General features: G+C 35.6%; 2 protein-coding genes across 4 annotated transcripts in view; one reads left to right on the forward strand and one right to left on the reverse strand.

The window, feature by feature from the left end:
• The window catches only part of MFSD8 (major facilitator superfamily domain containing 8), a 38,182-nt gene extending 25,475 nt beyond the window's left edge, over positions 1-12,707 (reverse strand). For all 3 annotated transcript variants that reach the window (XR_004283289.1, XR_004283290.1, XM_032333389.1), the window contains exons 1-3: positions 12,550-12,707; positions 7,650-7,741; positions 5,688-5,731 (exon numbers count right to left, since the gene is read on the reverse strand). Coding sequence is in view for 1 of the 3 variants with exons in the window: in XM_032333389.1 (XP_032189280.1) it covers positions 5,688-5,731; positions 7,650-7,741; positions 12,550-12,614 (201 nt within the window). In the remaining 2 variants the exon portion in view is untranslated. The remainder of the gene's footprint in view (positions 1-5,687; positions 5,732-7,649; positions 7,742-12,549) is intronic.
• A 79-nt stretch (positions 12,708-12,786) lies between these two features.
• The window catches only part of ABHD18 (abhydrolase domain containing 18), a 47,577-nt gene continuing 33,653 nt past the window's right edge, over positions 12,787-26,710 (forward strand). Inside the window, exons 1-3 of the mRNA XM_032333390.1 lie at positions 12,787-13,102; positions 23,079-23,187; positions 23,820-23,904. Coding sequence (XP_032189281.1) covers positions 23,096-23,187; positions 23,820-23,904 — 177 coding nt within the window. The 5' untranslated portion in view covers positions 12,787-13,102; positions 23,079-23,095. The remainder of the gene's footprint in view (positions 13,103-23,078; positions 23,188-23,819; positions 23,905-26,710) is intronic.

Genomic DNA, 26,710 nt, shown 5'->3' on the forward strand with positions numbered 1-26,710 from the left:
TTCCATTAAACCTGTTATTAATTCTTCCATTCAACATAGACAACTTAGGGTTCTACCACTGAAAGAAGGTTTATATATCACAATGAATGTTGAGGAGAGAACCAAATGATTAAATTCAGAAAATGAAATACTTAAAAAAAAATAGAAAATTTTAGCTCACAAAAGGGACCATGGAATAAATTAACAGACTTTTTAAAAATATATGATAAGCTATACAGTAATTTGGAAAAATCAGCACCATTAAATTTTAGGAAGTAAGATATAAATATACTGAGGTTAAGTGACAGAACATAAGGAAAACCATAGTCTTGTCTTTTCTAATATATTTTTAAATAGTTTAAAATGGAAATATTTGGGTACATTTTCTTGTAGGGGATGAGAAATAGGAGTGAATATGTATAATGATACACAATATTAAAGTTCTAGCCTTAAAAATATCTCTTATTTTAGGCACTCTGGTTTTTATTTTCTACCCACATTACCTTTGGTGCCTTTGATCTATTAAAATATAAAATAACTTCATGTAATAAAAATATTTTAATTAATTTTCAAAAAAGCAATTATGACACAATTTAATGATAAATGTGGTTTGAAAGCAAAAGGATAAAATTGTCTTCTCAGGATAGCAATTGATTATAGTCAAGTATCCATCTCATAGAAGCCAACTCTTGGGGATGGCTCTAACAATAGTATTTGCTAGAGACCAATGGAAACTTTTAATTGGCTACTATTCTTTTTTAAAATATTTTTATTTTTTAATTAACATATTATGTATTATTAGCCCCAGGGGTACAGGTCTATGAATCGGCAGGTTTACACACTTCACAGCACTCACCATGGTGCTATGGTACCTTCCCCAATGTCCATAACCCAACCACCTTCTCTCTACCCCCTTTCCCCCGGCAACCCTCAGTTTATTTTGTGAGATTAAGAGTCTCTTATGGTTTGTCTCCTTCCCGATTAATTGACTACTATTCTTTATGGTGACTGGAAAACTGGAATCTCCTAGAATTCTACTATAATTGCAACAGGAAATAAAATGGTTTCAGAGATACAGTTTCTACGCTGTAAGAGAAGGTAGTCACTTCAGTAACTGAACTGTTATCTGTACTCATATGTGTTTCTCTTATAGTAGTAACAGCATCTTATTTCTGGTCCTCTGGCCATTTCTGGTGATCTCTATCACACTGTTTTCAGAATAAAATCCAAACTGCTTCTTATGAAAAACTAGCTCATAAGTTGGCCACTATCTCTCCTCTCTAAAGTCATCTCTCTGCAATTCTAATTCCCCCAATTCTAATTTCTAGCCACATAGAACTGTTCGAATTTTCCAAAATGAGTCAAGTTCTTCGCTTCCAGGACTTTGTGCTGGCATCTCTACTGCTCCCTTTTACCAGCAATGCCTTCCCACCTCCAACTCCCTGGCCCACACCTTATCTTCAGGAAACTAACATCTGCAGACCTTCAGAACTCAGCTCCAGTGTGACTTTGGAAAGTCTTCCAGAATTTCTTAATTCTGGATTAGAAGTTTGGATTAGAAACATCCTCCTAATAGCCCATGCCTATCTGTCTGCCTCTCTCTCTCCTTCTCTCTGAATCTTTCTCTCTCTCTCATACACACACACACACACACACCCACCCATACATTTAAAAAAAAATTTTTTTTTAAGATTTTATTTATTTATTTATTATTTAGAGAGCAAGAGAGCAGGGGAGGGGCAGAGGAAAAGGGAGAGAGAGAGACAGAGAATCTCAGGCAGACTCTGCACTGAGCACGGAGACCCACACAGGGCTTGATTCCACGACCCTGAGATTATGATCTGAGGTGAAATCAAGAACCAGTTGCTTAACCAGCTGAGCTAACCAGGCACCCCATACCCATACTTTTAGACTTTTATGAGTATATAGTATATAGTAATCATCTGTAATAACTTATATTACACTTCAGTGAAAGTTGGATCTATATCATCTCTAAACAAAACCCTTTCCAAACTCCAAAGTACATGGTATCGAATTTCAAAACATTATTCTCTAAAAATGCTAATAACATTGACAAAGTCAAAGTTCTAGAAATCGTCATGCTTTGCTATAGGAATTAAGTCATGAGTATGGATGTTCCAAGCCTCTTTATGTGTAGATTATTGCTCATTATTTCAGTTAATAGTCACTAAGTGCCTTTCTATGACAAAAACTATGCTAGGAAATAGGGGTAGAAAGATGAGTTAATACAGAGTTTCCAAACTAGGTTTCATCATCAAGGAGTGTCCAAGCCAGGCTTTGCTTATCCAGTAATTATTAGCTGGTGGGGGTGGGAGAGAGGGGGAATCACACGTTTCAATTTCTTATCTGTCAAATGAGGATATCTTCACAGAGTTGTTATAAGAATTATTTAAGCCAATACTTGTGTAGTGCTTAGGGCAATGTCAGCATACATATGGACTCAATGAATGTTAACCTATACTATATAAAAACTAATATTTTTTAGTACTTTGTTTTACTAATATGTCTATTTTATTATTATACTTTATTATAATTTATGCATGAGTATTCCCACTATCTTCCTGCCCCTATAAGATAACCTATCCTTCCAACTTAAAATCTAGGTTTAAGAATATAAATCTTCCTGGAAATTTATCCCACTTCTGGGCAACAAAGTCTAAGCAATCTTAGTCTGATGGCTGTCTATGAGCCAGAGCCAGAAAGAAGTACAATTCAGAAGTTCACACCAGCGCCAAATTCCTTTCAAATACATTACTGTTTTGTTTGTTTTCTGGGGTTTTTTGGGGGGGTGGGGGGAGGTCTAGTTTTTTTTTATCTTTCTCACATATGGCATTTAAGCTAAGTAATATTTGTCAACATATTATAATAAAAAAGATGGTAGCCTTAAATTAAGATTTTAAAAGTTTAACCTAGTAGACATAGCACTAGTTGAGTCAGATTTTGGTTTCATATAGGTTTGGCTCTGCAATTTTCTAGCTGTGTGATCCTGGGCAAGCTACCTAACTTTCTGAGTATGAGTTTTTCACCTGCCAAACAGGAGTGGTAATAATCATTTCACAGAGTTGTTATGAATATCAAAAGGTGAAAGGTTTTTTACTGTACCTATCACACAGCAAACTTTCATTATTGTTATGAAATAACTTGAGAAAATTAGTTGATAACTTTTTTAGTGAAATTACTATATTTGTATTGTCAAAGAACTAATTATAAGTTTATGGACTCACTAAATTTACCTTTGAAGAGCTTTCAAGTATCTGAAGAAAGGAGTGTACTTTTTCAAAATTCAACATATTGTGCTGAGTAGACCTAATTATTGTAGATACCCTTCTTTTGATAATTTTGAGGCTAAACAGACTGAATACAAGGACAACAGAAATAAAAAGAGTTTTGACACATGGAAATATATTTTTGGGAAAAAAGATATTGCTCTAGAATTGTTAAGTATTTTGCTTTAATTCTAGTAACTATGCCAGTAAGGAAAGAATTTTTAGTGTCATGTGTAATAATTTCAAGTAATATAATTTTTTGATTAATTTTCAAATAAATTTCAAAGTAGCAATGAAAATGTGGCACCAAATTCATAAAAAATGAAGTTTGTATTTCTGTCCTTATATTCCTTTTAAAATATCAGATATTTTAAAAGTTAGCATTTTCAGAAAGTTAAAAATTCATAAAAACTAAAAAATCTAAAATGAAATATAAAATGTCAGTAAGTTTTTGTATCATAGGCATTATTTTTAATCTTCAGGTGTTCATCAGATATGTCTAGTATTTTTGTTGAAGCCATCTGAACATCCTAATGCTCAGATGGAGTAGTTAATTCTCCATAAACACACTGTTATGACACTCAGTGGTAAGTGTTAATGATAAAGGGGTATGGAAGCACACAGGAAAACCTTCTAACTTAAACTGCGCTGGGGAACAACCAGAGAAGGCTTTTTGGAACAAAGCCTTGAAGAATGAATAAAAGATAACAGGGAAGTAGGGTGGAAGGGAAGGACAGAGGAAAGGAGAGAAAAAGGCAGGGAAAGCATTCCAGAAAAAAATGTATAAAGACCCGAGGAAGCTAGGTTCATTCAAGTAGATACATCTAACAAATTGTTTGCTGTAGATCTCACATGGACCAAAGCTTAGGATTTAGGCTACAATACACATACACATATGTGCGTGTACACACACACACACACACACACACACACACTGCTCAACCTCTGGGAAAAACCAACATATAAGGAGCAAGTTGAAAAAGAAAACTCACAAAAGACTTTAAGAACAAATATTTAAAGAGCAAAGCCAGGAAAAAGTAATGTATAAAAGCTAAGAGAGGATTTTCAGAAGCAGGGAGAGGACAACAATGCCAAATGCTACTCAAACGTCACCTAAAGTACTGAAAAATATCTATTGCTCAGCAATTAAGTAATTGAAGACCTTAAGGAGAGCAGTTTCAGGCCATCACAGGAGTTAATCTGCTTTAGCAGTTTAATGAGTGAACAGGAGGTGGGAGAGTAGGAGGAACTTGATCAAGAACCTTAACTGAAATATTCTTAGAGATGAAATACATCTGCAACTTATATACTGATTTTCAGTAAATTCATTCCTGAAGATTTAAGATAGAATTGACATATATTTACATTATGTTATATGTCACATATATATAATATACACAAATAAGTTATATATATAATTTATTTATATATATACAAATATACACATATACATACATCAGTATATATACATATATACAAGTATATATATATGTATTTGTATATATTATATATGACATATAACATAATATAAATATATGTCAATATATATATAATCAAGTCCTATGAAGTCTATCTTTAAAATATATATATTATATATAATTTACTTATATCTATAAAATATATAAATATAAAATATAAAAATATAAAATATATATATTTTTTAAAGATTTTATTTATTTATTTGACAGAGAGAGAGATCACAAGAGAGGCAGAGGCAGGCAGACAGAGAGAGGAGGAAGCAGGCTCCCTGCCAAGCAGAAAGCCTGATGCGGGGCTCGATCCCAGGACCTGGAATCATGACCTGAGCTGAAGGCAGAGGCTTTAACCCACTGAGCCACCCAGGCGTCCCATATATATATTTTAAAGGTAGACTTGGTAGGATTTGATGATTAACTGATATCAGAGTACCCACTAAACTTGTATCTTCTTGATCCCCTCCTTCCCATCTAGTAACCAAAGCATAAAAACACATATATTATCTATTCTTTTTACAATGTTATCTGACGACCCAAATTAATTCTACAGGAAAGCACAAAATTACTGCATTGAAATGTCATTTGTACATTTCGGGAATTCAGACAATGTATAATGTGTAGTGTCTTTTTTTATCAAGGAGTCAGTATTGATAGGATGTGAAAGTGGTTAGTAAGTAGGTCACCATACATCTACATTTGCCTGGGACTGTCCAGGATCCTGTTTCCTGATATAGTACTCCCTTCACTTCAAGAGTGTTCTGGTTTGCACAATAAAGCATTTGATCACCTTACCTGCAAGGCTTTTTTGAGGAATTATTATCTCAAGTTACTCTAGTAAGGATTAAATCAATAAGACACCAGAGAGATTCTTAAGAAAACTTTTAACTATGTAAGAGTTACTATTACTATAGCTACTTAAGAGAATAATAGATTGAAGTGTACAAACCTTTTGGAGATATGGCCATATTGACATTATCACAATGGAAAATCCTGTAAAGAGGCAAAGTTTGTTATTTATGCTTAAAATGCTTTCATCAATATTTATAGATATAATTTTTTGAACATGAATAAAGTCCATGAATAACATGGACTTTATTTATTTATTTCAATATTTTATTTATTTATTTGACTGAGAGAGCACACAGTGGGAGCAGGAACTGCAGGCTCTCCACTAAGCAAGGAGCCCAACACAATGCAGGGCTTGACCCCAGAACTCTGGGATCATGACTTGAGCCAAAGGCAGATGCTTAATAACCAATTAAGTCACCCAGGGGCCCAATACATCGTTCTTTTTAGAAAGCCTATTTTTAAAAATAATTTAGTTATTAGTTTCATTTTAGTGTATTTTGAATATTGATTTTGATGAAAAGAGGACTGAAATAGTAAACTAATATTTGAAATCAAGGTTACAATTTCACAATCAAGAAACTTATAACAGGTAAAATGTTTAACATACTAATTAAAATCCAAAGTTAAAATAATTTTCTTCTTTGGTATTAAAATTAAAATTATTACTTATAATTTTAGATAATTAAGTACTAAAATTAGAAGTATTTTACTTTATTTTATCTTAATTTCAGTAATAGTTAACATACAGTGTTATATTACTTTCAGGTGTACAATATAGTGATTCAACACTTCCATATATTACCCAGTACTCCTCATGACAAATGCACTCCTTAATCCCCATCCTTTATTTCATCCAACCTCCCACTTCCTCTTCCCCTGACTGGCCATCAGTTTGTTCTCTATAGTTAGTTAAGAGTCTGTTTCTTGATTTCTCTCTCTCTCTTTTTTTTCCTTTGTTTTTTTTGTTTTGTTTTGTTTTGTTTCTTAAATTCCACACATGAATGGAATCATCTGTTATTTGTCTTTCTCTGCCTGACTTATTTCACTTAGCATTATATTCTCTAGCTCCACCCATGTAGCATGTAGTTGCAAATGGCAAATTTTCATTCTATTGATCTGCCTTTCATTGCTTTAATTTGCAGGGGCCAGCTACAGAACCTAAAAAGTAGAGGAAAAGATTTTCCTCCCCACCAAATATACAACAGAGTATTATTCAGCCTTAAAAAAAAGGAAATTCTGATTCATATTATAACATGGATGAATCTTAAGAACATTATGCTAAATAAAATAAACTAGTCACAAAAAGACAAACACTGTATGATTCCATTTATATGAAGTATGTAGAGTAGTCAAATTCGTAGAAACAGAAAGAAAGGTGGTTGCCAGGACCTGTGAAAAGGGGGAAATGAGGAGTTGTTTGATGGGTATAGAGTTTTAGTTTTGCAAGTTTGAATAAGTTCTGGATATTGGTTACATAATCATATAGACAAACAATACTTCTGATCTTAGAAATGCTTAAGATGGGAAATTTTATATTATGTGATTTTTATCAAAATAAAAAAATTTAAAAATGAAGTGATATTAAAATAAGATACTTTAGGGGCACCTGGGTAGCTCAGTTTTAAGCATCTGCCTTCAGCTCAGGTCATGATCCTGGAGTCCTGGGATCAAGCCCCACATCGGGCTCCCAGCTTGGTGGGAAGCCTGCTTCTCCCTCTCCCTCCTCCCCTCCTTCTGTTTTCTCTTTCACTGTCTCTCTCTGTCAAATAAATAAATAAAATCTTTAAAAAAATAAGATACTTTATCTAATTTTTATAATTATATATAATTTCTTTCTTTTTTTTTTTAAGATTTTATTTATTTATTTGGCAGACAGAGATCACAAGTAGGCAGAGAGGCAGGCAGAGAGAGAGGAAGGGAAGCAGGCTCCCTGCTGAGCAGAGAGCCCGATGTGGGGCTCGATCCCAGGGTCCTGGGACCATGACCCGAGCCCAAGGCAGAGGCCTAACCCACTGAGCCATCCAGGCGACCCTAATTATATATAATTTCTAATACTTACCTACACTGCTGAGAAACATAGTAAGATACAGAATCCTAATTGATATCCATCGGCTCTTATAATGCTCTTCAGTTTCTATAATATCCCATTCTCTAGGATTAAAGAAGAAAAAAGTAGTATAATGTTATCTCATTATGTATAAAACTTTCTCTGGCATAATATAATTTTCTTTCTTCTAAAGTAATTAAAAAAATAGGACAGAGGTGTAATTTACTAATATTGGTTTCTGCTGTACTAATTATTTATGAATAAGTATTATTTCTTTGAATTTCCATGGATTATATTAATGCATCATTACACACAGAAACTTGGGAGACATGAGGTAGCTTAAAAGGGGTAACATTTTGTCAACTTAATTATTTTGCTACCGTTGACCTGCTACAAATTGAGTGTTTGAATTTGTTAAAGAAACAAATTAAATAAAGTATATCAAAATAAACTAGCTACAACAACTAGATCTCCTATGGATCAGATACACAACTACTACATATTTTAAACAATTAATTACTGTCATCATTATGACATGTTCTATTTGATTATAGTAAAGTGACTTTGCTGCAGGAAGCTATTTTGGCTGGGTGCTTTCAGCAAAATTAATGTAGAAGTGACACCAGAAAAGTTTGATGTGACATTCCTAAGCCTGGGACCTCTTGAACACTTGGCTTTGCTTAAACATGGGTTACCAGACAAGTTCTATTTGTGGACTAAAGAGTCCAATGTCCCTCTAGACTAGGGTTGATCTTTCATATAAGCCTGTGACACACTCCAGGCAAGTATATTAAGCATACATCCTGCTCCAGTCAGGTGATACATGAGGGTGTATATAGATTCACTACCTTTTCACATTCACATACAGAAAAGTTAACAAATTTACCTTAATATGAGCCTTGTATTTTCAAATAATTAAGACAAGCACAATAGACAAAATGCCTTATGTTCCAAAGTTATTTTCTAAACTAGACCTTAGAACTATCAAATAGCCATACCACCCTGAGATTATGACCTGAACTGAAATCAAGGGTTGGGGGCTTAAAATGAACCACTGGGACTTCACCAAGATAAAAAGATTTTGCACAGCAAAGGACACAGTCAAGAAAACCAAAAGACAACCAACAGAATGGGAGAAGATATTTTCAAATGTCTTATCAGATAAAAGGCTAATATCCAAAATCTATAAAGAATTTATCAAACTCAATACCCAAAGAACAAATAATCCAATCAAGAAATGGGCAGAAGACATGAACGACATTTCTTAAAGATGACAAATGGCCAACAGACACATGAAAAAATGCTCACCATCACTCAGCATCATGGAAATACAAATCAAAACCACAATGAGAAACCACCTCACATCAATTAGAATGGATAAAATTAGCAAGTAAGGAAATGACAGGTGTTGGTGAGTATGCAAAAAAAGGGGAACCCTCTTACATTGCTGGTGAGAAAGCGAGCTGGTGCAGCCACTCTGTAAAACAGTATGGAGGTTCCTAAAAAAGTTGAAAACAGAGCTACCCTATGACCCAGCAATTGCACTACTGGGTATTTATCCAAAGATACAAATGTAGTGATCCAAGGGGGCCCCTGCACCCCAAGATTTATAGCAGCTATGTCCACAGTAGCCAAACTATGGAAAGAAACCAGATGTCCATTAACAAATGAATGGATGAATAAGATGCGGTAAGAGATTCTTAATCACAGGAAATAAATTGAAGGTTGCTGAAGGGGAGGGGGATGTGGTGATGGGGAAACTGGGTGATGGAAATTTTTTTTTAAAGATTTTATCTATTTGACAAGAGAGAGAGACAGTGAGAGGAACACAAGCCAGGGGGGTGGGAAAGGGAAAAGACGGCTTCTGAGCAGGGAACCGGACGCAGGCCTGATCCCAGGACCCCGGGGATCATGACCCAAGCCAAAGGTAGATGCTTAAGGACTGAGCCACCCAGGCACTCCTGGTGGTAGGAGGCCTTAATTAACTCAGCTACCCAGGTGCCCCAAGTTACCATTTTTATTATATTTTCTTAATTGTGATGATTCAACCAACCATGTCACATGGCTAAGATTGAGTATTCTAAAGGTTTCTCTCTTGTATCAAAGAGGCATCACTTCCAAGATAATTTGTCAAACTTGTAACTTAAAAACTAGGAAGAATACATAAAATCCTGGGGGGAATTTATCACCAAAATAAGTCAGATAAAATTTAATAGGAATAAGCAAAAAGTGCCAAATTTAGGTTCAATAGATCATGATTTAATACAAGGAGATTTGGGTAAACAGCAGTACTTTATTTTCAAAAAATGACTCTGGATCTACTGAGGGAAAAATAAAACTACATATTTACCAGAGAGAGCATTTGTGAACTACTGGAGAGCAAAAAAGAGCCCATATTCAAAGAAGATAAGAGAATAAAGTGTGTGCTCACTGAGAGAATAATGCAATGGTGTTACAGTATAAAATTTAGAAGACAAAAATAAATTGAGAATATTCTATAAGGATACGCTCTATAAGACCAGAGGTCCTAATAATATCTGTATTACAGAAATTACACTAAAGTTGCAAAGAAAAATTTTAAGCACCTATTAACCTTTTAGGATATTCTAAAAGAGGGATCAGCGAACTACAGTATTTAGTCCAAATCCAACCTATCACCTGTTTGTAGATCACCAGTTTCTACTGGAGAATAGATTTTACAGATGAATATCTGTGGGAAACTTGTTAGAAAACATCAACTTTTAACTCTAGTTAAGCAAAATGTCACCCTTGAGAAAGAAATTCTATTCCTCTTATGGATTTGTATTGCAAAAAATTTTATTCACTTATATTTTAAATTTCATTACTAGAATTTTTTTGAGAATATTTTTTCTTTCTTGTTATCTAAGTACCTAAATAATATCTTTGGTTTTGCCTCTTGTCCTGCAAATACTAAAATATTTACCATCTGGGCCTTTACAGAAAAAATTTGTCAATACCTTGTTCTTTTAAACACTACAGATGGGGTCAATGGAGATCACTGAGGGCTCGCGAGATCAGTATATTAAAATTAACCTTCTTAGTGAAGAAAAGTTGGTGGTAAACTAGGCTGAAATTTCTACAATTTACTCATAGGGAAAAGGGCTTTCCAATTAGTTATATATATATATATATATTTTCAAGTTACTAAGGAATCTGTTTTAAAAGACAGCTTACTGAATTATCCTCAAAATAAACTCTTATTAAAAAAATACACCCTTATTTTTAAAATGCTAAATCTAGAATCTCAATCAAGTATTGTTTATGGACAAAACATCGGAATTTAGATGCATCCTAATGAGCCTCAATTATTCAGACGTAACTGAAACATAAGAGTATATAACAGTAAGAAGTAGATTTATTTGGACACAGTGACAGAATACATACTGTAAGACCACATCTAACTATTAACTCAAGGATCCTGAATCTATCTGAAAAATAGCCAAGAACCAGGTAGAAGCAAAAAGAACTTTGAGAAACCCTAATGTCACCAAATCTATGCACTGAAGCATATGCACTTGACTAAGAGACAGGGTTAGTCCTTAGTCATAGCTTCCATGTTCTAACTGCACATAAATCTATTAAGTTTAGAAATGGCTTTCAAAGAAGCGGCGAACTAGAAATCTCAAAAGCTGGGAGAAGAGAGGTTGCTGACAGTAGCAAAAACAAGAGCTGTCAATACATAACAAATCCATGATGAGAAATAGTCTGCTAGCAACAGAACAGGTAGAAAAACTAAAAAGCAGACATAAAACTTTGAACGTGTAGCAAGTATAGAGTAAATTAGTAAGAAAGTAGTGTAAAAGGCGCCTGGGTGGCTCAGTAGGTTAAGCATCTGCTTCCAGCTCTGGGCGCCCTGCATGGAGTTCCCTGCTCCGTGGGAGTCTGCTTCTCCAAATGCCCTTCATCCAGCTCATGCTCTATCAAATAAGTAAATAAAATCTCAAAAAAAAAAAAAAGTAGTGTAAAATAAACTAGTATAGAAGCAAACAGTCCAAAATGTCTCAATAGCCCTGAGTATATTCTTCTATTATAGAATATTTTGGGCTTGATAATAATTGTACTGATCTCAAGGTAAAATGTACATAAAATCGCAATACATACATTCCGTTCAATAAATTGGGGACCAGGGAAATACACTGTCCAAAGAGTTTCAAACAAAGTCGTTACAATCAAAGTTTAGTTCTTAAGAAAGACAAATGTGCAAAAAGTCACACGGTCGTTGACAGAAGAACTGCGTATTTATTAATTTACTTGATAAATTATGTTTCAAACAAAATACTGAATTCCGTTTTCCGAAAGACAAAAATACTTAATTGCGTAGTAAGAGACAAACCGAACAATTCTGAATCACTGTCCATAAAGTAGGATCAAAACAACCAGAAAGATAAGGGTCGAACCACAGTTCATCCTTATATGCTAAGAAATGAGTCTTCATATATTTGGCATAGAAGAAAGCTGTGCTCATTTTATACAGGTTTACTTGCTAACGAAGTATCAAAAAGTTAGCACGCAATTAAGCCAATACTAAGGTTTCTTCAAGTATCTATTAAAACCATCATTTTAGAGCTTTCGTGAAACGTGTAAAAGCGATGAGCTCCGTAGAGGAATGGAGAATGCGGTGGCTTAATGCTGCAACGCTGTTGGGAGTGAAGGGGTTCAGGGGCAGTGCGAATTTCTCCAACACCGTCAACAGAGCTCGCTGGCTCGTCGCGACGCGCGGCCGAATTTCTTTCCTCTGCAGCAGGAGCATTACATCACCCGGTCCAGCGCGAACCGCCACGGCCCCGGCCACCCCGAAACCTACGTTCGACCCCGTGAGGCTGACGCCAGGAAAGGGGCCAGTCCCAAGAGCGTAGGAAGGTGAGGGGGCCTTCCCCCAACATCCGCTCACCTGCTTCCGGGTGTGCGGTCGCCTAAAAGCGGCTCCTGCTCGGCCTCGATCCCCGGGCTCGCCATAGTTACATCGCCCACAAGGCGGTGTGAGGACAACTCTCGCGACACATCCTGCTCCCTCCCATCCCACTCGTCCAAGCTGTCAAAACAAGCCAGCAAGTGCGCGTGCGTACCCAGCAACTAGAAGTGGGCGGAGCGGCGCGAGGTCAGAGAGGGAGTCACGGGGGAGTCGCGACCGCGCGGGGCGGGAAGAGGTCAGGGGTGGGGCCCTGTGTCCTAGTCGTCCTCCTGGGGTTCGCGTTCCTCCGCCAACCCGGACTGCTTGAGAGAGCCGGGGAGGGTTCAGGGCGTGCCTAAACGGCTACCCCGCCCCGGGCTCGTCCCTCTCATTAGACTTTGGCTGTCTGGGCATTTTATTCTTGGGTTCCTGGAAAGATTCCTGCCACTGCATTTGTGGCTCCGACGGAAGGCCAGTCTTGGGAGCCAGGGGAAGGACAGTGCCGGCAGGCTCGGCTGGCAGGACAGCAGGCACCCTAGGAACGGCCGGTTCGGTAAGTAAGTAGCCGGTCTGGGCCGCGCTCCGGGAGCCTCTCGACACACTGCGTACGTGCCAGGAAGCAGGGACTCGGGGCGCAAGGCTTGGCGGGAGACGCGGGGGTCCCAGGCGCTGGACAAAGCGAGGGTTTAGGGCACGTTTTGGCCGACCCGGGTGAGTTAGGCTGGCGGGCAGTCTCCTATCCCGGTGGAAGGTGGAATTGTCTTGGCGCTGTTGTTTTCTCGCTCGGCTAACTATAAAGGCTAACTACCCTCCCTGTAGTGCCTTGTTAGGGCCTTGATGGGGGCTTTGAAGATGGGGTGCAGCCCTTTCTAATCTGCTGATCCTCAGATCGACTTCTCACTGTCTCCAGCGCCTACTGGGGGATTCAGTCTTGCAAGATATCACTAGCAGACCCTGCTGCTGCAACCTAGAGGTTAGAAAAGGCCCAGCACCAGTTTAGCAATGATCAGCTCCTTTTATCATGAAGAAGATGACTTTTTTGTTTTGTTTTGTTTTGTTTTGTTTTTTTAGAAAACAGGGGTGTTCTGTATTGTTTTGTTTCGGTAGATCTTGATGCTGTCTCTTTCCTGGTGCTTACATATTAACATTTTGCTTCTACAAGTAGACTTGTAAGGTATTTGGTAGCAGTAGTCATTATGAATGTCATAATTGTTTTATTAGTGCTAGTACATTCTCATGTGATTTCATTTGATTACAACTGTCCTATGAGATAGGTAAAGCAGACACATTTCTATTTTATAGAGAACTAAGATTCAGAGAAGTTGACAATTTACACAATCACTTGGAGTGAAGAAAGTGGCAGAGTTGGGACTCAATCCAATTCTTTCAACTAATATTTATAAGCAGTTACCTATGCCAGACCCTGTATTAGTTATCTGTTGTGTAGTATATGCCATCACTTCTAACCTTTGTCTTGTTTGTGACCTTCCTCTGTTTATTCTATCAGGCACATTCCACTCATGAGCAGCTAAACTTGAAATTTGTTTTCTATTAGTTGAGAACTATTTTCTGAATCCAGACGATATTTTGTGCATGGATTCAGTTTTGCAGATTTGTTTGCAACAGTTCAAAAACTTATCAGAATCCTATGACTGGTTCCAAGAAGGTATATAGGTTAAAAAATTAATATTTTTTTGCCATAACATTGATTTAATGTATCATTGATTTCTTTTCTAATCCCTGAAGTCTAGCACAGTATGTGTGTGTGTGTGTGTGTGTGTATGAGCATTTCACAAAGGGACAGAGTAATCTAGCAGAATTGCTAGATGAATATATGGTGAGTGAGTGCTTAATGACTTGCCTCATTTAATCCCAAAACAGTCTTCTGAGTTGGAATTGTGTAAGCATAGAAAGAAAGTGAAAGCGTGAAGAATAGTTAATTTTCTTGGTCAACACCACGAATAAATAACAGAGCAAAAATCCAAGAAATACAGGACTCCTGAATATAAAGCCTGTGCTTTTTCACAGCAGCCTTCCTATAAAAAGAATTTTAAGAAGAATCTTTTCCTGTACCTTTAAAATATATCAAAGCAGGTGACCAATTTTTATATAAATTGAATAATTTGCTTCTGTATGTATAGTAGGCCAGGTATTACTCCCCTTTTATAGATTAAGGTGGCAATCAAGGTCACATTGCTAGTGAAGGAACCCAGGTCTTCTGACACTGCTATTTTCCATTGCTACCTCCAAGTGATGACTTTAGACCACAAAAGTACATGGAATGAGTGTGTGTCAAACTGGTGAAATCTAAATAAGCTCTATGTATTGTACCATAGGAAAAAAAGAAAGAAAAAAACATTATTTCTTAGGAACAGTCCATCCAAACACAGTAAACATTTAAGAAATCTTTTAAAAATCTTTTTACTTTCTTTAAATCCCGTGGAAAAGAAGAGCTAAATTTGAAAAAAGATTAGATTATTTGCTGAATGTTTCACATAAGGATGTGAGACAATCACCTGTTTGAATTTCCTTAGATGACTGCTTAGAATAGATAGCCACCCCTCAAAACAAATGAACAAATAAACTTCCTATTTATGTATCAACTTTATGAGGATAAAAATCCAGAAAAAAATAGGATTTTAGTGTTTAAATGCTGAAGAATTAGAGTGATAAGAGATAAAAGTACTATATGGCATACAGACACTGAGTGCCACTTCAGCAATAGAGCTCATTTCTAGGAAAGATTGATTTGTTGGCACTGTAATAGAACTTCTACTTTTGTAGAAGTTTGTTTTTGTAGAAGTACTTTGAGTTTTCCTTTAGCATTGCCTATATAAAAATGAAGATGATAATTTTATCAGTTTGGCTTGACACACATACTTAAAAAATCGGTCTGTCTTTGCAGAATTCACTGGTCAATCCAGCTAGATGTAGGAGCTTTAGGTTGATGTGGCTGTAAATGGTGCCTCTTTTTGGTGAACTGGAGTTATCTTTACCCTGGACTTACATTATTATCTGTTCATGGTGACACTAGATAGCAGTTAGCCTTACCTAGACTTAGGTGTTTAGAACATCCCAGAAATCTAGACCTTAATATTGTTCTTGGGACTGAAGTGGGATTTAAGAAGTTCTTTGTAATCCTAAATGCCATAGCCAAACTTAAAGCAAGTTATGTGTATTTTTGATTTGCTTTCTATAAATTATTGGTTAGTAGTTTACTGCGGGTAAATACAGCAAGGAATATGCTCACTCTAGATTTGGAGAGCTGATTGTTATGGCCTATATTATATGGAATTAAAGTGATTTGGAAAGCTTTTCTGGTATAGGGTTGAAAATGAGAAATAACAACTTAGGTATATAATAAACATGCTACCTTATAAGATATTTGAAGAGTTCATTGTTCTTAGGTCTTTTCCTGCTTCTCTTAAATTTTTTGCTTTTATATATTTACCTTTGTTTACCATCTTAGAAGAATATTGGATAGAAAAATGGGATGTCTCATGAACAGTGTTCTTCTTACTGTAAAATACAAGTGTTGGAATTCTGGGGTTATTCGTTTATTTTTTTAAGAAGATTTTTTTTTTTTTAATATATTTGACACAGAGAGAGCACAAGCAGAGGGAGCAGCAGGCAGAGGGAGAGGGAGAAGCAGGCTTCCTACTGAGCAAGGAGCCTGGTGCGGGACTTGATCCCAGGACACTGGGATCATGACTTGAGCTGAAGGCAGTGGCTTAACTGACTGAGCCACCAAGGTAGTTGGCTGCTCCCTTATTGGAGCATAATTTTGGAGTTTTTTATTGCTAATGTGGAATCTGCTATTGATGCTGTATATGTTATAAAGGAAGACATTAACCCCCATACTTTCCAGTCATTATAGAGAAAATAAATAGCCCATGATGATGATATGTTATATGGCAAAGTTGGTGAGATGACACTCCCGTGGTTACATTAAGTTATATTAGACTCTGCCTTGCTAGCACTCTCAGTCTCACTGTCCTCCTGGCTTTGAAGAGGCAAGCTGCTCTTTTGTAAATTTCCTAGGGAGAGAGCCATGTGGTAGGGAACCATTGATAGCCCCTAAGAGCTGAGTTTGGCCTCTGGCTGACAAATAGCAAAATATTGAAACTCTCAGTCCTCTAGCTATGAATAAATGAATTCTTCTAACAAACTGAATGGTCTTGTAAGCAATTTTTTCTCCAGTCAAGCTTCCAGATGAGAGCACAAACAGCCCACACCTAGATTAAAGCTAGATGAGACTCTAAAGCAGAAAACATAGGTAGGCTGGGTTCTTGGAAACGAATCCTCAAGAAAGGGGAAGTAAGAGGATGGGGGAAACCAATGAAAGAGATCTGTTCTTCAAATTCTTCTATTTAAAGGCATTAGTGAGGTCTTCAAATATTTAAATTATGCTGTAGCATTCTTTTAAGAGACTAATACAGGCTTTGAGTTCTATTCTTAGATCAGTAGGATAGTGAACTATTTGTGCTTACTGAGAAAGTTGTCAAGAGGGAAAGAAAGTATCAATTAACTTCTGAAGAATTTTGTAGAGAAACTATCAAATTAACTCCAGTTTCTAAATTTTTCCATTTTTTATTATAAAATAAGTATCATATAAAATTTACCATCTTAATGATTTTTAGATGTACAGTTCAGTGGTATTAAGTTCAGTCATACTGTTGTGTAGACATTACCACCATTCATCTATACAACTCTACATCTAGCAAAACCAAAACTCTCTACACAATAGACAATACCCATCCCGTTTTCCTGTCCCCTTAACCCCTGGTAGCCACCATTCTGCTTTCTGCTTATGAATCTGGCTGCTATAGGTCCCTCATAAAAGTAGAATCATACAGTATTTGTCTTTCTGTGACTAGTTTCTTTCACTTAGCATAATGTCCTTAGGGTTCTTCCACATTGTAGCATATGTTAGAATTTCATTCCTTTTTAAGACTGAATAATATTCTATTGTATGTATACACCACATTTTGCTTTCCATTCATCCATTGACGGACATGTAGGTTTTTTCTATCTTTTAGCTACCAAATTATGAATTTTAAGAAGGCAGACAAAACATAGCTAATTAAATAACTAGTGTTTGTTTTAGATAGAAAACTGATTTTAGGTCTACCTTGTGACATGTTTAATTCTTTTAAAATCAATATATTTTACCTATACCATTTTATAGGATTGGATAATTTATAATAATGTACTGTTTTATAGTTGTATTTTTGCTTTTGTGACATTATTGTGACATTTGTGACATGTCTATGATTTATTTGATTTTCTAGCTAAAGGGTCAGCATACTGTGGTCTGTGGGCCAACCTGCCTGCTTTTGTATGGCCCACGAACTAAGAGTAGTTTTTACAGATGAACATTAGTACTCAATTTGGTATTAACATTGAATCCCCATTACACAAAGTCCCAAGAAAAAAATTTTACTTCTCTCATTTCTAGACCTGTATTATAAAAGATTGCTTATTATTATATTTGAATTTCCTCAGTTAAAAATTATGTGAATATTAGTTTTCTTTTTTATAATTTTTATGTACCTACATAATACCTTTGATTTTACCTCTTGCTTTGCAAGGCCTATAATATTTACTATCTAACCCTTTATAGATAAGTTCTCAGTATCTCTCCTCTATTCTATTTATAACATTGTTCTTTTGAGATACTATTTTTAAACCTGTTACAACAGATACTAAGATTTTATGTTTATGTCATTTATTTAATATTTTTCCATGCAGAATTCTATGAGGTATCATTTTGTAATTGGATATATTTATTACAAATTTTTCTAAAAAATATTCTTTAGCTTTTTTTCATTTTCAGATCATTATTTTCTCTAAAAAAGGTGTATCATTAAAGATATCTTAGAAAAATGTTAATCAAATTTAAAAAGGCAGGCTTATAAAAATCCTTAGGATAATAGATTAAGGAGTATAATCCTGAAAGTTGGTATCATGCATGGAACTTTTTCACTCTATGACTTAGGATCTCGGGTTTCTGATATGGCTTAGCTTGTAAGAATTTGGAGAAATGGTATGGCATGGTGGAGAGATGCGTATTCCATCACAGAGGAATAAATCTCCCCTAAGAATTTGATACACTCATTCCTGGAATGTAATTCTAGTACAAAAGTTGTGGGATTGAAGGAAAAAATCTAGAATAAACTGTTTCTTATGAAATAGGAATATTCATCCAAAGAAAAAGTATAAGGAAAAAGGAATCCTATCCAAATAAATAATTTGTTAGCCTTGTAACATGCTTTATAAAAATACTTAAAGGATAGAATAAAATATTAATGGAGGAAACAAAACTCTGGATGGAAAGACTAGAAAATAATAAGTGTTACTAAGTTAATATATGGATTGTACACACTATTGGTTATATTATAAAAAGGATATTTTATAAGTTATGATAAACATAAATGGGATGTATATGGAAAACTCATTGTAGACATTTAAACACTAAAACAACATTTATAAGAGCTGCTTTTAAAAATGGGATATAGGTTTTAGAACTAGATTTAAGTTTATAGATGATTTCTAGATTTCTTTTTAAAGATTATTTATTTATTTATTTGAGAGAGAGATTGAAAGCACAAGCAGGGGTTAGGTGCAGAGGGAGAGGGAGAAGCAAACTTCCCGTTGAGCAGGGAGCCCAATGTGGGGCTCCATCCCAGGACCCAGAGATCATGACCTGAGCTGAAGGCAGACACTTAACCCACTGAGCCCCCAGGCACCCTGAAGACCTCTAGATTTAAAAAATAGGAATTAGTTGGGTCATCTGCGTGGCTCAGTCAATTAAGCATCCCACTCTTGATTTCTGCTCCAGTCATGATCTCAGGGTCCTAGGATCAAGCCCTGCTTGGAGCTCTGCTCTCAGCAGAGAGTCTGCTTAAGATTCTCTCTCTTCCTTTCCCTTTGCCCACTGTCCTCTCCCAGGCCCCATGCTTGATAACCTGAGATTACTTTCCTTAAGATTACCAAAAAAGGGGAAATTCCATAAGTTGCTGTATGGCCTCACCTTGCCCTCAAATTGTGGCCTCCTACTGCTGTCTTGTGGCAGTCTTTGCTTTGCTGTCCTGCAGGCCACTTCCTTGCAGTGTATTCAGTAAACTTTTACCCCCATTATTCTGCCTTGGATGAATTCTTTCAGCACTTGTGCCCCCAGCCTCCATCTGATTGGATTACTCCACATTTGGTGAGCCCCCATTTGATGAGTAGACCCACGATATGGATAATCAGTAATATTGTTGCTCTTAGTTGTAGGTATAGCACTTGCATTTGCAAAGTGCTGTTTAAATGCTTCACAAATGGTAACTCATTTACTTCTCATACCAATCCTAAGGGATAAGTACTGTTATTATCCCCATTTTACAGATGACTCACAGAAAGGATAAGTAACTTGCTCAAAGTCACATGGTAGAGGTAGGCATTATGACATATTGAACCTTAAATATATCTCTTTCAAATTTATATACACTCAAATATAAGACAATTAAATGTAAATAATTTTTTTAAAAATGGAAAATCAAAACCAGAAATCTAAAAGAATTAAACCCAAAAGGTATCATAGTAATAAATATAAACGGTCTAAGCTCATTTGTTAGTAGAAAAAAATGAGACAGTCCTATAAATCAGCAGGGTTTAGGACATTGGAAAAAGACAAATAATGAAGGTGGTCTCTTTTGTGTTTAAAAACAAACACACCAAAACTCTTAAAATATGTGTACATGTATGAGTGGATAGAGGTCACAGGTATACAGCATTAAATATAGTGTTTACCTTTTAGGAGGAGAGGAAACTTAGTAGAAATAAAGAAGAGAGATTCCTCATCTTTACTCTATGTATATATTTTTGAAAGATTATGTATTTGAGGGAGAGGGGGAGAGGGAGAGAGAGAGAATCTTAAGCACACTTTGTGCTGAGCATGGAGCCAGTTGTGGGGCTCAATCCCACAACCCCAAGATCATGACCTGAGCTGGAACCAAGAGTTGGATGCTCAGCAAACTGAGTCACCCAGGTGCTCCTACGCTATATATTTTTATGTTGTTAATTACTGCCAAAAATATGTAATGTAACTAATAAGTTTTTTTAAAGTTTGTGTAGGTAAGTAAACAGTGTCAATAAGATAAGATTCCAAACTGTTAGCACTAAATGTCTCTGAAAAGTAGAATTGGAAGTAATGGAAACAAGATTATTCTTCCTTTTTTACTATACCTACTTCCGTATTGTTTGAATTTTAGAATGTTATCATGAGCATCTAAATTAGCAAATAAAGAAGAGACATAATCACTTCTCTTGAATTTCCTCTTACATAAATTATTTGTTCCTGTCCTTTACCTTTACCTACAAAATAGATAGTTCTTACAGATTTCATTGGAACATCGTCTATTAGTAGACACGAGGAAGTATATGATTTTAATTAGATTAGCAGTTTAAAGTCTTGGCCGCATCTTATTATTATATGGTATTGCCTTAAATGTTACCTCTTTGGTTAAGTGGGACATTTTTCGACTGTCAGAGGAGGCTTCTGGTATTTATCACATTCTCTTGTTATATTATCATTATAGTATTGTCATCATCTATCTACTCTTTGCTTATTTTTTTTTTTTAGTAATTTGTTTTCCTCCACTAAAATATAAGATCTGTGAGATGAACAGTGTGCCTCGATCATCTTTTAACACATGCCCTAAAATAATTCTTGGCATATGTAAGCATTTAATAAATACCTTTTGCTTAAATGAAAAAAAAGTAATATTCTTGGGGCACCTGGGTGGCTCAGTGGGTTAAAGCCTCTGCCTTCAGCTCGGGTCATGATCCCAGGGGCCTGGGATCAAGCCCCGCATCAGGCTCTCTGCTCAGCAGGAAGCCTGCTTCCCCCCCTCTCTCTGCCTACTTGTGATCTCTGTCAAATAAATAAATAAAAATTTTTTTAAAAAAAGTAATATTCTTAAGAAGTTCAGAAACTTAAATTTGTGTTAGGCCATCCTAGAATGGTTTGGCTTTGGGGAACTAATTGATGATAATTCACTGTAGTCTAGTAATCAGAATACTAGTTTATTTATTTATGATGGTATATATAAATAGTATAAACAAAGCTGGATATACATTATGGGTTATTTTCTTTCGCATGATTATGCCAAAACCAAATTTTTATCAAGAATGAAAATTGAATAACACATGAATTAGGAGAAAGAGAATTAGGAGAAAGAGAGTTGGGTGGTATTAAAAAATGCTAATACTATAGATTATATTGCTCAACAAATACCTTATCATGTTTGTTCATGATCCTGAGAGTTGTGAGAGGCAATATGAAGGATTTGGTTTTGCTGGTCCAGTCATAAAAATAAAGTGCCAGCCCATTTGGATGATGGGTTAGATTTTATACCTATATAAACAAAGAACATTAAATTAAACTCATATTTTGTTACAGATCAAAGAGCAAAGTATAAAACATAAGTGGTGGTTCCATGAAAACATTCAGAATAATAAGTACTTACTACATCTCACTGATGGAAGTGCACATTTCCATTTTCCATTTTTCTAAATAGAAAAAACTCTGAAACTGAATCAGATTTTGCTCACAAGTCAAAACTACACTGTTCCAATTGAAAAGATTGAGGCAGATTTTTTAAAAATCAAAACACAAAGTTTTTAGAAATATTTGGAAAAAATAGAAAAGTGGTCCAACATAGCATTGCTTAATTATTGCTTTTCATGCACTATAGTGTAGACAGGCAGTGTAGAATAATAGTTAGAAATTGCGATGTGTCAGGGATTCAGTTTTAGCTCTGCCTACCAGTAGCTGTGTGATCTTAGATAAATCACCTGTTTTCTCTGTGGCTTAGTTTCCTCATCTTGGGGTAATAGATTCTTTTTTCATAAAGTTGCTGGGAGGTTTAAACGAGAGAGAGAGACAGAGAGAGAGTTTGTAGTTTTATAAAATGGTGCCTGGCAGATAATACAGTACTACATAGCCCTCCAATTGTTATCCAATAAATATTGAGTGTTACTGTTAGTCACTCTGCTGAGGATGGGAAGATCCTTCCCTAAAGGAATAGAGTATATCTTCTCTACTTTTATCCCATTTCTTTTTTTCTATATCTTATATCCAAGAGAATAATTCGAGGTACATCATTTAATCTCAGTCTTTTATTTTTTCTCAAGTTTTATTGATGTATAGTTAATATATAACATGTTATTAGCTTAAGGTTTACAGCATAATGATTTGATACAGGTATATATTGTAAAATGATGAGCACAATAAGTTTAACACCATCACCTAACATAGTTATGAATTTTTTCTTTTGTGATGCGTACTTTTAAGATCTATAAGATAAGTAGTTTTGGGGATGTAATGTACAGCATGGTAACTATAGTTAAAAATACATATTTGAAAGTTGCAAAGAGAGTAGATCAATCTTTATTTTTTACCTGATATCTAAAGAGATGGTTAGGAAATTGACCTGCTGCCTAAAATAAAATATTTTAAAGTAATTTTAAATCCTGTCTTATAGATGTTTGTTTGCTACTAATGGGTGTGAGCAAATTAGATATTCTATACCGGAGACTTCTCCTCACAAAACTTTTTATCAGAGGATGGGGGAGGCCAGAAGATCTCAAAAGGTAAACTTTTTTTTCCCGAATTTGCTTATTCTAAATTTGTTGTAGTAAACATTTCAATTTTTTTTCCAGTGATAAAATCCTTTACTATAAATAGAAAGTGATTGGCAAGTTAAACATTAAAGTATATGAAACATGTCATTATTTCCTTTTCTCTTTTGTCTTTTTAATTATTTCTCTTGAGTTTTAAACCATATAATCATAAATTGACCTATTTTAAAAGCAGTTTTAAAATTAAAGAGGTCTTAAATACAAACTAGATTTTTAACTTTAATTATTTTTAAGTTGCTTAGAGTTTCCAGGGACTGAGCTTCCTCAAGTAAATGGAATCTGTAATAGCTATAAAACTGAGCTATACTGTAGTTCATGGAAATATTTAGAAAATGAATTTTCAGGATTTATGCCTTTAATTTTAAGTCTTGTATGTGTTAATTGCTTTTTGAACAATGATATTTCTCATACTTTATGAGACAAAATGTCCAGCTTGAATAAAAGCCAATAGCCTCATCTTTTTCTTTAATGATTCAAATTAAATTTGGATATAGCTTATGAACTGGACTTGCAAATTTTTCAGGATTATACACTTCCAATACAATGGGCATACTGAATTTTTCCTTTTTTCCCCCTTATAATAGACTCTTCGAATTCAGAAAGATGATTGGAAATCGAGAAAGATGTCAGAATCTGGTTTCAAGTGATTATCCAGTACACATTGATAAGGTATTTAAATCAAAGAAATAAAGTTAACAGAAATTCTGGTTTAACATAAATGTGTCAAGAATTGGTTGGGAGTGCCTGGGTGGCTCAGTTGGCTAAGCATCTGCCTTCGGCTCAGGGCTGATTTCAGAGTACTGGGATCGAGTCCTGCATCAGGCTCTCTGCTCAGCAGGGTGTCTGCCTCCCTCTCCCTCTGTTGGTGCCCCTCTAACCCTACCCTTGAGCCTCCACTTGTGCTCTCTGGCTCTCTATCAAATAAGTAAAAAATCTTTAAAAAAAGAGTAAATTAAATGTTAGACTATACTAACAGAAAACACTAAAACATAAGTGCAGTATAGATTTTTCATGTAATATAATTAAATACTATGTATGTCCTAGCAGGATGCTTGTAATTAAGAGCATATATTTAGTACTTGCCTAAATACAAGAAAATATTTAAGTCTCAATCTTTTTGAGTCTTGTTTTGTATCTTTAGGTATCTTTAGGAGGGTTAACATAAATTATTCAACATTTTAGAAGAACTTTAAGTAATATAGGAAAGTATTCTAGTTGGAGAATCGGCACCTGAGAAATTACCAAAACAGATTCTATTTTTTTAAAAATTTTATTTATTTTAGAAAGTGAGAGTGAATGAGAGAGAGTGCAGGGGGAGGGGCACAGGGAGAGGGAGAAGTATACTCCCCACTGCCCACTGAGCTGGGAGCCAGATGGAGGGCTGGATCCTGGGACTCTGGGATCAGGATCTGAGCTGAAGGCAGATGCTAAACTGATTATGCCACCCAGGCGCACCCAAAAACAGCTTCTAAATAACATCAGGGAAATGTTATGGGATGTAGTTAATTGATGAGAGAATGGTAGAAAGAAAATGCTGTAGCATTAGAGAAGATGAGAAGATATATTTGAAATAGTTTTTTTTAAATTTTTATTTTTTTTAGCCACCATGTTTTTCTGTAAAGCAGTTCTAGGTTTATATAATTGAATAATTGAGGTATTATTGAGGGGGGGGAAATGCATTTATTTCACGTCCATCATTGCCAAAGTAACTCTGCTTTCATCTCTTACATGTATTGGATGTATTCAGAAGATTTCATTTTTCAAAGCAGTTCCACTGCTAAAAACAAAATTTTATAAACTGGAAATCCCTTGTCTATATCATATAGTTGTTCTTTCTATAGCTTCTGGATTTAGAATACTTCTGCCTCAAATTTTGCTAAATATGTCTATTATTGCTATTTTTTTCTATTAAAAATCTATTTAATTTCTATTAAATTAAAAGCATACCAAGTGAAAAACCAAAACTGTAACTTTCTGCCACTTTCCACCACTTAATTCCATTTCTCTCCCAAGGAGGAGTTACTGTTAAGATCTTGGAATGCATTCTTTTTTTTGTTGTTGTTTTAAATATTTTATTTATTTATTTGACAGAGATCACAAGTAGGCAGAGAGACAGGCAGAGAGAGAGGGGAAGGGAAGCAGGCTCCCTGCCAAGCGGAGAGCATGATGCGGGGCTCGATCCCAGGACCCTGGGATCATGACCTGGGCCGAAGGCAGAGGCTTTCACCCACTGAGCCACAGAGGTACTCCCCCCATTTTTTTTTTTTTTAAGATTTTATTTATTTATTCGACAGAGGGAGATCACTAGTAAGCGGAGAGGTAGGCAGAGAGAGCAGGGGAAGCAGGCTGCTTACTGAGCAGAGAGCCCCATGTGGGGCTCGATCCCAGGAACCTGGGACCATGACCTGAGCTGAAGGCAGAGGCTTTAACCCAGTGAGCCACCCAGGCGCCCCTTGGAATGCATTCTTGAAAAGAGTTCCCTCCTCTCTGTTCTCCCCATCACCATCTCTCTTCATTTTTAAAAACTGAGATATAATTCACCTACCATGGGATTCACCCTTTTAAAGTGTGTAATTCAGTGTTTTTGTTTTTTATTACTACATTCCCAAGATATGCAGTCATCACCACTGTCATTACGTGCTTCCAGAACATTTTTATCTCCCCCAAAAGAAACCATATACCCATTAGCTGTTATTTCCATTTCCACACAGCCTCCTATCTGCTGGCAGTCATTAATTTGCTGTCTGTATGGATTCATTGATTCTAGACATTTCATATAAATGGAATCATATAATATGAGGCCTTTTGTGTCTGGTTTATTTCACTAAGCTAATTTTCAAGTTTCATCCATATCATCTAACAATACCTCATTTTTTTATTGTTTAATATTCTATTATATAGATACATGACATTTTGTTTATCCATTTATCAGTTAATGGACATCTAGGTTTCTGCTTTTTGACTATTATGAATAATAATGCTATGAACATTCATGTGTAAATGTTTTTGTGGATATATATTTTGAGTTATTTAGGTGTATATCTAGGACTGGAACTTCTGAATCATATGGTAAATCTATGTTTAACTTTTTGACAAACTGAAAACTGTTTTCCAAAGTGCACCATTTTACTTTTCCCACGAGCAATGCATAATGATTCCAATTTGTCCATATTCTCACTAATATTTGTATTAAACAGCTATCCTAGTGGGTGTAAAACATACTTTATTGTGATTTTTGGTATGCCTTTGGTATGCCTTTCCTTTGGTATGATTGTGATGTTGAACATGTTTTCATGTGCTTATTGGCCATTTGCATATCTTCTTGAAGAAATATCTGTGAAACCATTGCCCATTTTTTTAAAGATTTATTTATTTATTTTAGAGAGAGAAAGTGATCACAGGGCAAGGTGCAGAGAAACAGAGGGAAAAGGAGAGAGAGAATTTCAAGGAAGGAGACTCCCGAACAGTTGTGGAA

Source organism: Mustela erminea, chromosome 2, assembly GCF_009829155.1.
Source record: "Mustela erminea isolate mMusErm1 chromosome 2, mMusErm1.Pri, whole genome shotgun sequence".
Classification (NCBI taxonomy): Eukaryota; Metazoa; Chordata; class Mammalia; order Carnivora; family Mustelidae; genus Mustela; species Mustela erminea.